The sequence below is a fragment of the Lutjanus erythropterus genome, chromosome 18 (assembly GCF_056507025.1).
Source record: "Lutjanus erythropterus isolate fLutEry1 chromosome 18, fLutEry1.hap2, whole genome shotgun sequence".
Lineage (NCBI taxonomy): Eukaryota > Metazoa > Chordata > Actinopteri > Lutjaniformes > Lutjanidae > Lutjanus > Lutjanus erythropterus.
Genome location: NC_139334.1, coordinates 29,714,178 through 29,727,763, shown reverse-complemented (window position 1 = coordinate 29,727,763; position 13,586 = coordinate 29,714,178). Strand labels below are relative to the sequence as shown.

The 13,586-nt window shown below is 39.0% G+C and overlaps 1 protein-coding gene across 1 annotated transcript in view; it reads left to right on the top strand.

Moving 5' to 3' along the window:
• The window catches only part of kcnh5b (potassium voltage-gated channel, subfamily H (eag-related), member 5b), a 203,968-nt gene that overhangs the window by 135,674 nt on the left and 54,708 nt on the right, over positions 1–13,586 (top strand). The window contains exon 11 of the mRNA XM_084742502.1: positions 2,181–2,373. Coding sequence (XP_084598628.1) covers positions 2,181–2,373 — 193 coding nt within the window. The remainder of the gene's footprint in view (positions 1–2,180; positions 2,374–13,586) is intronic.

Genomic DNA, 13,586 nt, shown 5'->3' with positions numbered 1-13,586 from the left:
GCCCTAAAAACAATATATTAGGCTTAACAATTTCAACATATTTTACACTGAGGTAATCACAAATGACCTCAATTGTCTCAAAAAGACTTTCAGTTTCAGTGGACAAACTTTCGTCTTTAACTCCTCGCCACACAGTGATGCAGTGTCCATAAATCCACTTACAAAATAAAGACCAAAGTCCAGAACTTACCTGAGAATCGTCACATTATTAAGTTCTCTTCAGTATCAAAGTAATCCAATGATAGTTGGTCGTGCATTCATGGATACATTTCAAACAGAATGTGCTAATAGCTAATTTGGCTACTTTTAAAATATAAACAGATAAAGTTGTGTATGATTACAGCATTTAGGGGGAAAAGAGAACTGAAGAGATAAACAATGTTATCACATAAAAAATAGTTTGTGACTAAAATAAGGTGAAGAATTTAGTCAAATTAAAATGATGGAATAAGAAATAACCTACCAGAAACAGGGTAAAGACAAATAACCCAAACTCTGTCATTCTGCATGAACTGCTCAGAAATAAAAAGTAAAAAAAACAAAAAAAAAACAATGCTCATTAAGCACCATAGTCATTAAAAAAGACAGTAGGTGGTGAAACTTAATTCATTTATCACTCTTTTTAATTAAGTTTGGTAAAGTTTGGTAAACACTGATAAATTTGCAGATTTCCTAAAATTACAAAACAAAAATAATGAACCTGAGCAACACCTTAATGAGTTAGTCAGTAAAAACTAGTAATCACAAAAAGTCTCAGTTGTTTTGTCTTTTTTTCCAGATAAAGTTCTGGTGATACTTCATGACTGCAAGCATGAAACGCAAAAAAGAAATAAAACTGGACTTGCAATCAATCTTTTGTATTTTTTTTTTCTTTTTGATGTTAAAGCATCACAAGCCAGCCGTGTTCATAAAAATGATGTGTGCAGTTTAACAACGTCACATTAGAGGATTTTGGTTTTTTTTGTTGTCCTCAAACATCAAACACTTCAGTCATTTTGTCCTGCTGTCCCCGCTACACAAAAGGTCCTAACTGAAAAGACACAGTTGTGAATGCGCAGTTTGTGAGGCGACTTGTTTCTTTTTGAGGGATTATTTCCTGATGATTGTTTCCCGAGAGCTTCAAGTGATTGACAGGAATAACTGACATGAAAACACTCAATTCATCTCAGAGGAAGAAGGAACAAACCAAATGAAGGCTTCACCGTTAGTGTGATGGATTATCTCACCGTGTGGAAGCTGCTTTTCATTTTGTGCGTATGAATAGTTATCAGCAAATAACTTCTTCTTCTGCAGAGAGGGAAAGACGGAGGTGGAAAAATCTAGACTGTTGTCAAGAATTTCACACGGATGATTCTGCAACTCTAAAGTTTATCAGCTGAGCGTCACTAAAGAAAAAGTTTTGGGGGTTTTTCCAAATCAAAAGGGTTCATCCTCTGCAGAGCATGAATGAATCCTCCCTTCTTTTCTGTTGCAGCTCCAGGTTCTATTTATTGAGATATTTTGTTGAGTGTTTGAGCAGAGTTGCAGTGAACGGCCTTCCTACTTCACGTTTTCATTCACAGCTGTGAAACATCTATAAACGCAGCTCCTCTTTGGTTTACCCGTCACAGCTAGATCAAACTGGTCAGGCTGTGCACCCCGGTGCGTCGTGTGAGCGTGCACATAAACACAAACTGCAGTGGGGAGAAGCAAAGAGCACATGCACTACACAACTAAACACTGCTTGCACACACAGTTCCGCTCTTTGATCTGATCTGATCTGATCCCTGTTTTGGGATCGATCCTATCGACGCCAGAATCGTTCCTCAAAAACGAGACGTAGTATCGGAAGTATCGATATTTTAGGATCGATCCGCCCTCCTCTACAAAGCAAAAGAGCAGGATACCCAGAGGCAAGAAGCAAGACACTAAAACGTGGTAAAAATAAGACAAAACAGTCAAAGAGACAAGAACAGGAAAACATTAAAAACAATAAGAACAAATAAAAATAAAGGGGGAAGAATCCAGAGATGATATAAGTAATAAAAAAAAAAAAATGAAGAACAACCAAAATGATTAACGGCAAACTCACAATGAACAATATCTCACAATAAACTCACAATATGAAAACATAAATTAGTATCAGCAGTATAACTTTAAAGAACACATGATAACCATCAACTTCCCGTTCTTTGTCTCAGGTGTTCAACGAACATCCTGCCTTCCGGTTAGCCAGCGACGGCTGCCTCCGCTCGCTGGCGGTGGAGTTTCAGACGACGCACTGCGCCCCCGGAGACCTGATCTTCCACGCCGGAGAGAGCGTGGACACCCTGTGCTTCGTCGTGTCGGGGTCGCTGGAGGTCATCCAGGACGACGAGGTCATCGCTATCTTAGGTACGTGGTCATGAGAGGGATTTCTCGTGGGGATCAAACAACACTTGTCACGGTTTCTGTCACTTTCAACCTCTGATATATGAAGATTTACAGCCTTTTCTCTGTTTGATGTTGTAAATTATAAATAACCTCTGAGTTTTGGGCTGTTGGTAGTTATGATGGTGTATTTTCCACCATTTTCTGACTTTTTATGGACAACAAATAATAATTGTTCTCTGCAGCTGTAGTGTGGATTTATTGCTGTGTTGGCAGGAAGAAATCATCCCTCTTTAGAACAGTTTGGGTGCAGAACTGAAACACCCAGAATGAAAAGGCAACTAAAAAAAATCAGACAAACTACTTAAATTTTACAAAAACACCATCCGTTAGGTTTCAGGCAGTTTGAGAGAAAATCAACCAGGTGATACTCAAATGTGTTTTTATTTCAGAAAGCAAGAAAACTTCACAGTTTGACTTTATTCTCAACATTTCAACTTTATTTTTAGCAATTTGATTTTACTCTCAATTTTTATTTTACTCAACATTCCGACATTATTCTCAATATTTTTGACTGTTTTTCTCAAAATCATGACTGTATTTACAACATTTTAATGTTATTCCCAACAATTCAATGTTATTCTGAACTTTTCAAGTTTATTTTTGACATTTCAACATTTTTTCTCAACATTTAGACGTTTGAATTTTTTTTCCCTCAGTATTTCAACTTTATTCAGAAAACATTTTGATTTTGGTCTTAACATTTCAACTTTATTCTTGGCAGTTTGATTCTCTACATTTTGATTTTACTCTCAACATTTTGACTTATTTTCAACATATTTAATTTTATTCTTGACATTTCAACTTTATTTTCAATATTTTGAGTTTATGCTCAACATTTCAATTGTTTTTCTTAACATTTTGACTTTATTTTCAAGTTTTCAATGTTATTCTCAACTTTTCAAGTTTCAACATTTTGACTTTTTTAAATCAATATTTTGTTTATTCTTAACATTTTGAGTTTATTTTCAACATTTCAACCTTATTATCAACATTTTAATGTTATATTCAACTTTTCAAGTTTATTGTCGACATTTCAACATTTTTTTCTCGTTATTTCAACATTATTCTTGACAATAAAACTTGATTCTCAATTTTACAACTTTATTCTGGACATTTTGACAGGTTTTCTCAATACCTTGACCTTAGTGTCATTCACAATCGCATTTAAGCTTCATTCTTGTCATTTTTATTCTCAACCTTTTATCTTTATCTTCGACATTTCAACTCTATTCTCCACACTTCGACTTTGACTGTTTTTCCTCAACATTTTAACTTTCTTCTCCACATTTCTACTTTCTTCTCAGTATTTTGACTGTTTTCCTCAACATGTCAACTTAACAAAACATTCCTTCTCCTCTAATTTAATTCCTCATGTCTGGCCCTATTAGTCTTCCATATATATGTCATAATAAAGGAATAGAAGGATTAAAAAAAGATGCTGACAAATTGAAAGGTTGTTGTACAAACATGATTCATACTGGGAATAAAGGAATCATAAAAACAGATTCTGTGTGAGTCTCAGGCAGCTCATGAAGACAGGAGGAACATTAGATGAACGAAACTTGTCACAATAAAGTCAAACAAACCGCTCAGATTTTACAAAAACAACATCCTTTGGGTTTTCGAGCCGTTTGAGAGAAGATCATCCAGCTGACAGTCGAATGTGTTGTATTTTTAGAAGGCGAGAAACCCTTGTTTGTTTTCTGGGTTGTTGTTTGCAGTTGAATGTGACGCAGTTTTGACCTTTTCCAATCTGAAGTGTTTTCATAATCCCAGCAGGTCAGAAATCTCTCTTTCTATACGCACAGAAAAACCCTTGCCCTTCAACTGACAACAGCGTCATGATCAGACCTGCTATTTTTACTCCTGTTTTTTTTTTTTTTTGAACATGTAAACACTGTTTGCACAACGAGCAATGGGAAGGTTTCACTTGAAAGCTTCAATCATTTCCATTAAAAAACAGCAGTCAGCTGACGTCTCTGACTTTCAAGTGTTGAACAGTCAGAGTCTTAACTGCTGCCCCACATTTTGCTCCCTGCATCCTCGGCCTGTAATATTCATGAGGAGGAGAGGAACGAGGGAACCGGAAAGGAAGAATAAGATGCTGGCAGAGATAATGTCGTTTGAACTGCTTTTTATTGAGACGAGCACAGATAGCAGAGACGGCAGAGATGGCAGGAACGGCTGCGGCAGTGAGAGTAGTGCACATTCTCATAACCATCAGCGGGGCCCAGATGAGGCGTTTACTGACAGCGAATAACAAGGAGGAAAGATTATTACAACGGAGAGGGCGAACGCAAAGCTGCGCAGCAATTTGTTTAGATCATTTGGTGTGTGGAAGTTTTATTCGCGCACACAAGCGAACTTTACTTAACAACAACAAAATAAGTCAACCTGTCAGAACCTGTTGTTGGGATTTGGCATTGAGCGTTGCTACTTACTTGCTTTGACAAGACGATCGTGACAGTGAATTCTGGTTAAAAAAAATGGTTAAGGTTAATGGTTAAGGTCTGGACTCTTCACTGTTTGAGCCCCATCAATCCTGACATAGTCATCTTGAAATATGCCCGTACCATCAGGGAAGAAAAAAATGATGGAAACGGGGTCAAGGTGATTTCTGAGAGAGAACTGTACCTGAAACTAGGTTCTAAAAGAGGCTAAAGCTCAGCTCAGAGTTGGTGATAATGATCTGTGTTGTCAGCATTGTGAGAGACAACTTTTATATTATCCTGTAGATACTTATTTCAGTGTTAAAAATGTTTGCTACTGCAGGTTTAAGGTCTAAACATGTTGGGTTTTCTATCTCAAAAATCTTAGTTTACATGAGAATTATTACAACACTGCTGACTGAAAACTGATTATTTTTAACTATTTTTTTTTAACTAGGTCACCGGTAGAATATACTGCATATATTTCTTTTTTTTTTATTCTAGATGGGTCATATTATCTATAATAAATCAGTTTTTGCTTTATTATAGAAATAGTGATTCAGGATGATATGAACAGAAACTGCTGCAGCCTCAGATTGTTGCCAGATTGTGATCTGTGGTGATAGTCGCTGGCATGCAAGATAGTGATCCATTACGTTAGAGCTATAGATCCACTGCGGCAGATAGTGAGAATCTGTTGCAGCTGCAGTTTATGCTGAGCAAAGTAAGAAATGCATGATGGGTAAGGGAGAAAGAGAGGGCAAAGAGATGATGTGAAAGTAGACAATAAAAACTTTGGGGAAAAAGAATTAAAAAGTAGAAGAAGGTGGAGAGGAAGAGAAGTAGAGACAAATATCAAAGAGAAAAAAAACATACTGCAGGGAAGGGACAGAAGTTTTAAAAGTGGGAGACACGATACAGAGGGGACGAAACATATAAGAGGAAAAAAGAGAGGAAGAAAGGAGGAGAGGAGGTGCAGAGTAAAAGATGACACAGTGTCTCCGTCCGTCTCTGCAGACTCCCATTTTTGTTGCTTCCCCACTTCCTTAACTTCATTAGGAGACTGAGTGAAACGAGGCGGCAGTCAGAGATTCATAAAGAGAATATTAGATGATAAATTGCTTCATCACACTGAGGACATTAATCAATAACTCGTCAGATAGTTGTCACCGGGAGCCGCTGTTGCTGTGGATGGATGGACAGGGTCACAGAAGGAGAATATTTTCTCAACATGTCTGCTGTTGTTTTCCACTTAATTCTGATGTGTTTCCTCTGTTCCTCACATTCTGAATCCACTGGGCTTAAGCCTGCAGGAGGTGAGGAAGCTCCCGTTGAGGAATATTAAGATAAAATATCAGTGGCCACTTCTGGACACCATTTACCTGTGCTTCTCAAGAAATTGCTATTTTTTTGGGTCCAGCTGGGGACCAACTTTTCAGGTTACAAACCAATTTATTTTTGGTGGAAATGCAATGAATGGTTCAAAATTGTGCACTTGAACAGAAACGAAATCCATTCCATTTTGGTGGAAAATGGTGTGTAAATATGGCCGATTTAGTGACTAGGACTGCTAGCTGCATGGCTAACTGAGCTAGCTAGCTGAGAGTGGCTACAGTTAGCAGCAGTAGGTGGATACTCTGGTGATATACTGCCCCCTGTTTGTGTGGAGTATGAATTCAACAGGTGGCCAAAATCTTATTTTGCAATTCTTACATATTGCACCTTTAAATGTGAAGTCTAATTTTAAGCTTCACAAAATATACTAGTTCACATCAGTCGCCTTGTTGCTAAAAATAGTTTGAAAAGTTTGCAGAAAAAAATTGGAAACTGCATCAAAGAAGAGTGGCAATTATTCTACAGTCTCTTTTTAAATTGATTCAACACAGTCTTCAAAAATAAGCAGAGCAATCATGAACTTTTCTGGATGCTTTTATTTGAATTTTATTCATTTGCTTTGTGAGTTCTGGTTACTTTACTCAAAGATTTCCTAATTATTTTGTACCATCAGCCCCCTCAAATGCATTTATGTTAGAGCATATTTTATTTGATGAGAAAATACCATAAATTCTGAACAAGTGGGTGAAGCTTTTATAGTGTACCTCCACTGAAGAGATTCAGGCATTTATCTGTAATTTCCTTGTTTTACAAGTGTGATTCATTTGTTATATTTTAGTGAGAACACAGAGCCACTTCTGTTTGCTGTTAATGCAGAATCAACACTGCTTCATATTTAAGAATCCTCTGTAAGGTGTTGTCAAACATCTGCAGGATGTGCCAAGTTTCATGAACAGCTGGTCAACATCGTGAAATCACAGCAGAGTAAATCCAACACTTTGTTCCAGATCTCAGAACTATCAGATGGACTACGATGAAGTTTTGCACGGACATTTCAGTTTGTCTTTGCCTTTTGTGATCTCCTGGCTTTTTCCTCCACCATCACCAGCTGGTTGACACGTTTGGTTCTGAGGGAATTATTCCCCAATTTCCCCCAGGGACAAGGAACCTTCAGAGGAACTCAACACCAGAGGCACCAGTTGTCCAAATTAAGTTCTGGGGACTTCCAAAAAGTACTTTCCTAAAAGTACAGGAACTTTTGTGGGTGGGGCTTGCAGCGCTGAACATTTTTGATTGTTTGAGTGCTTGCAGCATTTTATTGCAACTGCAGTTTAAAAAACAGTTTGTTCTTTGTTCATTTAGCTTCAACATGTTACAGAAGAAAACATACGTTAGAGTGCCTAACAACAATTGTTCAGAAGTCGTTTGCAAAAATCTTCATTGGTCTTTAGACCTTGGTGGAAACGCCAAGAACAACAGATTGAAGGAACCTTTTAATTCTATGAAAAGTAGTTCCTGAGACTAAAAGGTCCAGGTACTTTGGGTGGAAAGACGGCCTTTGACTTATGACTGAATACTGGATGTGGAACCAAACCATTGTTTTGCAAGTCGCAAGTCTCAAATCTTTGCACTCTAGTGCCAAGTCAAGACAGGCAAGTCCCAAGTCCAACTTCAAATGTCTGACAAAGTTGGAAGTTCTGGAAGCTGGAATTTTTTGACCTGCACATTTTGCATACTTCTGTTGACCGCTGCATAGTTTTTGTGCACAAACAAAATCATCTTTGGTTTTGTTTGTGTTATTGTGTTTCAAAAAGAGAGTTCAGATTCAGTCACACATTAATACAAATAATCTAACAGATGGAGGCAGCGCTATACCAGCAGCTTCTGTATTCTACAAGGTAAAGTGATGGACTTTGTTTGGTTGGTTTGGAGAGTGATATTTGATTCATATTAACAGCTGTTTCTCATCAGAAAAGACTGGTGGTCCTGTTGAACTCTTTTGCAACTGACCTTCTTATATTCAAACATACCACAGCCCTGGATCTTATGAGATTTGTCTATTATTTAAACACCAGATTTTATGAGAAGTTATTGGAAGTTAAAATAGCGAATGCTTGTGTAACTTCAGTGGCAGTGGATACCTGCAGAGTGAGGAGTGAAAATCAGCGAGCCAAACAGTCCCTCAACATGTTGTCAGTGAGATGATTGCTTATTTTCTATGAGCCCTTGAAAATCTCTCAAGGACCCTTTGGGGTCCACAGGCTCCATTTTCGGTAACGACCAACCTGACGCTAATTGGATAGCTTGCAAGTTGTTGTCAAACTTTGTGTTGCGTAGCAACCAGCAACATGTTCCAGTCCTTAACAACAACACTCACAGCTGCCATTTGTGTTGAAGTCGGAGAACAAAGCTGCCGTCTGATCACAGCCTCGAGATGGAGAAGAGGACAGAGGGAGAGAAAGATGGAGGGAGAAGGACAAGGTGGTGGAAGGAGAGAAGCTGGAATGAGGGAGAGAAAAAGATTGAGGGTTGAAGGAGAGAGCTGATGTAAGGGGAGGGAAGATAAGGGGTTTGTCTGTGTGTCTTCACGGCATGAAAAGGAGGCTTCGTTCTAAAAATCGCTTCCCTCCTGAAAGTTTCCCTTTTCCTTGTGACAGACGTCCTGTTTTTTGCCAACTTCTTTTTTTTTTGTGCTGAGAAAGAAAAGAAAGTTCTGCCAGTACCTGAGCTCATGATAGGAGAAAGAAAACAGGAGGGAGAGAAAGAGAAAAAGAGTGATGATAGGTAAAATAAAAGAAAAAGGTTTTCATCATTTATCATTGTCGCTGTGTTTTACATTTAAATTTGTACCATTAGTCATTGTTTCAAATGTGGTTTATGATGAATCTGGAGGGACAGGATAGAGGAGAACAGTTTCCAGATCATTCTGTCTTTATCAAACTCATAAATAAAATCATGTTTTTTTATGGAGATGAATTATAAGAAGACATTCAGAGATGAACTTTAGATTAATATTTATCTTTTCTGCACTGTATGGAGTGATTTGAAAGACTTTGGTGCTCTTGTCTCTGGAGCAACAGAACAGTGGTTAGATGATATACAGGAGGCTGGTGTCTTGTAGGCTTATTTATTTTGCAGCAAGCTGAAATGTCTACATGACTACACAGGAAATTAACTGTGTTGCTTTAGGAACGTGCATCTCTCAGAACAAAGTGATAAAGATTTATTTTTCTCATGCAAAATACATGCTAAAGTATCATGCATAATCCAATATTACTATCTTTTTTAAACCACAAGTGTGCAGCAGTGGAACATAACTACCATATTTCCTCAAATGGTGACAGGGGCCTTTGTTTACCTCATCTGCAGAATGTAACAGACCTTTATTTGAAGCAGGCTTCTATTAGAGGCAGGCCTCTAATTCACATTCAGTTCCAGAACAAAATCACTAGTTGTGCATCTGAAATTAGTGGCTACAGTGCCGGGCCACAAAAGCAATGAGAGGTAGGTGCAGCAGTTTCCGAGCATTGTCCCTGATGAACAGATCATGCTGAATATAACAGGAAACAGTTGTAAACAGCAGTAGGTGAATGCAGGGTGTTGTTTATTTTCAGCTTTATAAGTCAGAACGGTAACAGTGATATGTTGGTAAATCTGCAGCCTTTAAGAAGTGCAGCACCAGAGCACAGTGCTGTTTCAAACAGCTATTCACTGTTTTTATCATCATCAAATCACCTGAAAACACACCAGGCTGCTGCAGTATAACCATACAAACCTCCACACACATCAGACTGGTCAGTTGTAACTCCTCATTCTGCTTTTTTTTTTTTTTATGAAGGAGACAAGTGATAAACAGAGGTCATCATTAGTAAAAGTAATTAATGTTTTATCCTTGAAACAAATTGTGATGCAAACACTGCTGAACCATCCATTTCCTGAGGTAAACTTTCCATTTGCTTAGCTGTTATTATCACATTTAAGCTGTTACAGAGCTATGAGAGTAGTGACGTGACTGGCTAAGAGAGAGTTTAATAATCACCACACCCACTGATCTTTATCTATCTTCACCCAGACCTTTCACTGCAGTATGAACCAAAATTGAAAGTGCGCAGATGCGTGACCTACCACCACCTTGCACTTGGCATTTTTTTTTTATTCAAATTTTAATTGAGGTTGTAGTGCACGCTTTTGCACCCTCAGAGAGCAAAAAGCCTGCTCTAATTCCCTCTGTTTGATAAGTATAATCGGTCGGTTTGGGACAAAGCCTCATTTTGATCAGCTCTCTTTTGCCCTGTTAAAGTTACTGCATTTCAGACACTTCCTGTTTCAAATTTGTAGCTGTGACAGATTCTTCAGTTGGTTTTCTGTTTACGCAGCATGACATGGGTGCTATAAGTGTGTGTTTATGTTATATACTGTATATTAATGGGAGAGAATATCAAAGTGAATACAAAGCACACTTAGGCACAAAAACAGACAAGAACATGCTGGAATATTTACTGTAATCATGCACACATACACACACTCTTCACTTCATTCACTCCTCTCATATGTTTTGTAGTTCTCTCTCTCTCTCTCACACACACACACACACACACACACACACACACACACACACACACACACACACACAGGGACTGACTGCATTAATGAGCAGTTGCTGAGCACAGTAGGGGATGGGGAGCAGGGGAGGATTTTAGGGATTCTCACCCTCTTAAATGATCTTTTTTTTCTTGTTTTGAAACACATTAAGCTGGTGGAAGAGGACTTTTGAAGGGAGGAAAAGGGATGCAGGCAGGCAAGAGAGAAAAAAAGGTAACAGTATGGAAACGGAAAGAAATATGGAAGAGAGAGAGTGGAGAATAGGTCGATGGACAGAGAGATGACTTGATGGAGGAACAGAGGATTGCAAGGAGGACAAAAAGAAAGGAGAGATGAACAAAAGGACAAGCAGATCAAGAGAAAAGATGGGAGGATTGGGCAGAAAAAAGACAGGAAGAAAAGGTTAAAAGGGAGTTTTGGAGGAGGAATAGATTGAGAGAATTTGAGAGGAAATCGAACGATAGGGGAAAATGAGACAAAAAAGAAAAGAGCAGAGGAGGATGGAGGGGAAAGAAGAAGAAGAAGAGGAGGCAGGGAGTGTGTGTTGGTTAGGTTTAAAGCCACTGATTTCCCCAGGCTGCTCCCTGAGGCTGTAACACACTCTGCTCTCATTAGTGTCCAGTGGCATCAGGTGGACACACTCACACAAACACACACACACACACGCAGTCGAGCAGCAAAGGTACATATATACGAATGCCAGTGTGTATTTTTTTATTACGGCTCTTTAATGTCTCTGTGTACAGGCTGTGAAAATGAGTTTTCTCCTGGGGGACAATAAAGTATATCTAAACACACACGCACCATCACATACAGAAGTGCAGAAGAGTGAGCACATACACATGAACACACACAAAAACACAATACTTTTTCCCACAGTAACAAGGCAATACCATGGCAGCTCCAGTAAATACTCATAAGTAATAACCCTCTCATTTCCCATCATCCACCAGGCTTCCAGTGTCCTTAACCAAACTCATTCAGCAGCAGCTTTGATATGTAACAGAGAGAGCAGATCTTACAGTCAGTCATGTGGACATCAGTGGATGAGGTTTGTCTTGATTAAAAAGATCCTGATTTCAGAGGATTGGAAACAGTCCAGAAACCAGTAATGTGACCTGCAGAAGCCACATTAAAGCTGGTAAACTTAATGGTTCAGATTGTATCGCAGTTTAGAGTTGTGGATGGATGGATATTTTTTCATATTAGCAAAAGAAAAAAGGTGATTAGGTTTGTCCTGTCCTGTCCTGTCCTTTTTATTGCAAAATGCTATAATATCATTAATTTTGGCATTTTGGCATTTTATCGCTTCTCTCATGCTATTTCTCATGTCATGCCTTGTATTTTTTGGCTGAAAGCCAGGTCAGCATTGGTCTGACTCACTGGATGCACACTGTGGATATAAGTCCTGCCACTGGCCGTGGTACTGTGGCATCCGCCATCTGTGTCAAGAACAACCTCCAAGCTACAACCTGCACACTGAAAACAGTAAAGTAGCACCTGTGATGCTAATGCTATGAATGTAACGAGCTAACAGCTCTTACCTGATGAAGGTTGCAGTCATTTTAATGCCAGAGCTCGCCTCCTGACGTGCAAATGTTCCCCGTCGATACCTGACTTTTGTAGCAGTAGCCCGTAGCTGCAAGTAGTCCCTTCAAGGACGCTGATTGGCTGCACCACCTTTGGTGCAGAATTTCAAGCCTGACAAGATGGATTCTTGCAAATCCAGCTGCCTTTCAAGGTAATTGCATATTTGCACATTTCTACAAATGCCAGCAGTATGTATTCTGCACGCTGCCATTTTGAGAGTTGAAAAGTGTTCAACTGATTAACATGCTGTGCTTGTCACTGTTACTAGCTGTCCAATCACAGTGAAGGTTGGTGGGAAAAATTCCCTGCTCATAGTCCTTGAACCGGGTCCGTCCATTTTCAAATACAGCAGTACTCATGTTTCCTTCCTACAAAATCTCATGAACCCACAGACAGTTTGTCCTTCCCAAGGCAGACCTTGTGCTCTACCTTGTCAACATTTTTACATTCAGTAATTTTGATATAAGAAACTATGTGGGAAAGCAAGTGCTTATAGAACATAATTTAACCATTACTTCTGGATATTCCATATCATAGCAACCAAAGCGTCTCAGCTGAAATACTGCTGCACCTCCAAAGTGCTCTCAAGCGCTCCCAGCTGAGTGATTTCAAAAGAGCGCCTGGCATTGTCAGCTGGGAAAAAAACACTTTGCCAGACATGGCCCCTTAGGGTTAAATTAATTTAAAAATGTGATACTTTACTGATGTAGCCGCCTCTCAGCAGTCTGTAGTCTCACCCAGTGTCCCAATCTGATTGGTCACACGACATGAATAAAAGCTTACAAACACTGAAATCTGTGCGACAGTCAGGCAAAAAGACTGGAGCTGTTCCAGTGAGGGAGCAGAGCTGTGTGTCAAATGGAAGGCGGCAAATGTTGCAGAAGTTGCAATAAACATCACAATCTTATGATCTATTTCTATGACAACAAGTATTCCCAGTTTCCCATTTACACCACTGAAACTGAGGACAAGATTTCACTCAGCGACGGCTTTTAAATCAGCCCCTCTAAACCCAGTGACTGCACTTCTGAGCAACACACAGCACACATCTGTCTTTTCACTGCAACTCTGTGTCAAGATTTGGAGAATTATTACTTTAAAAAGTCACATTGGCAGTGAAACTATGATAGTTTGCAAGTAATCCATGTTTCACATGCTGAACCGGGGGCCGTGATCCATACAGATCACAGATCAACTCTGTCAGTTTGTCAAAAAGTG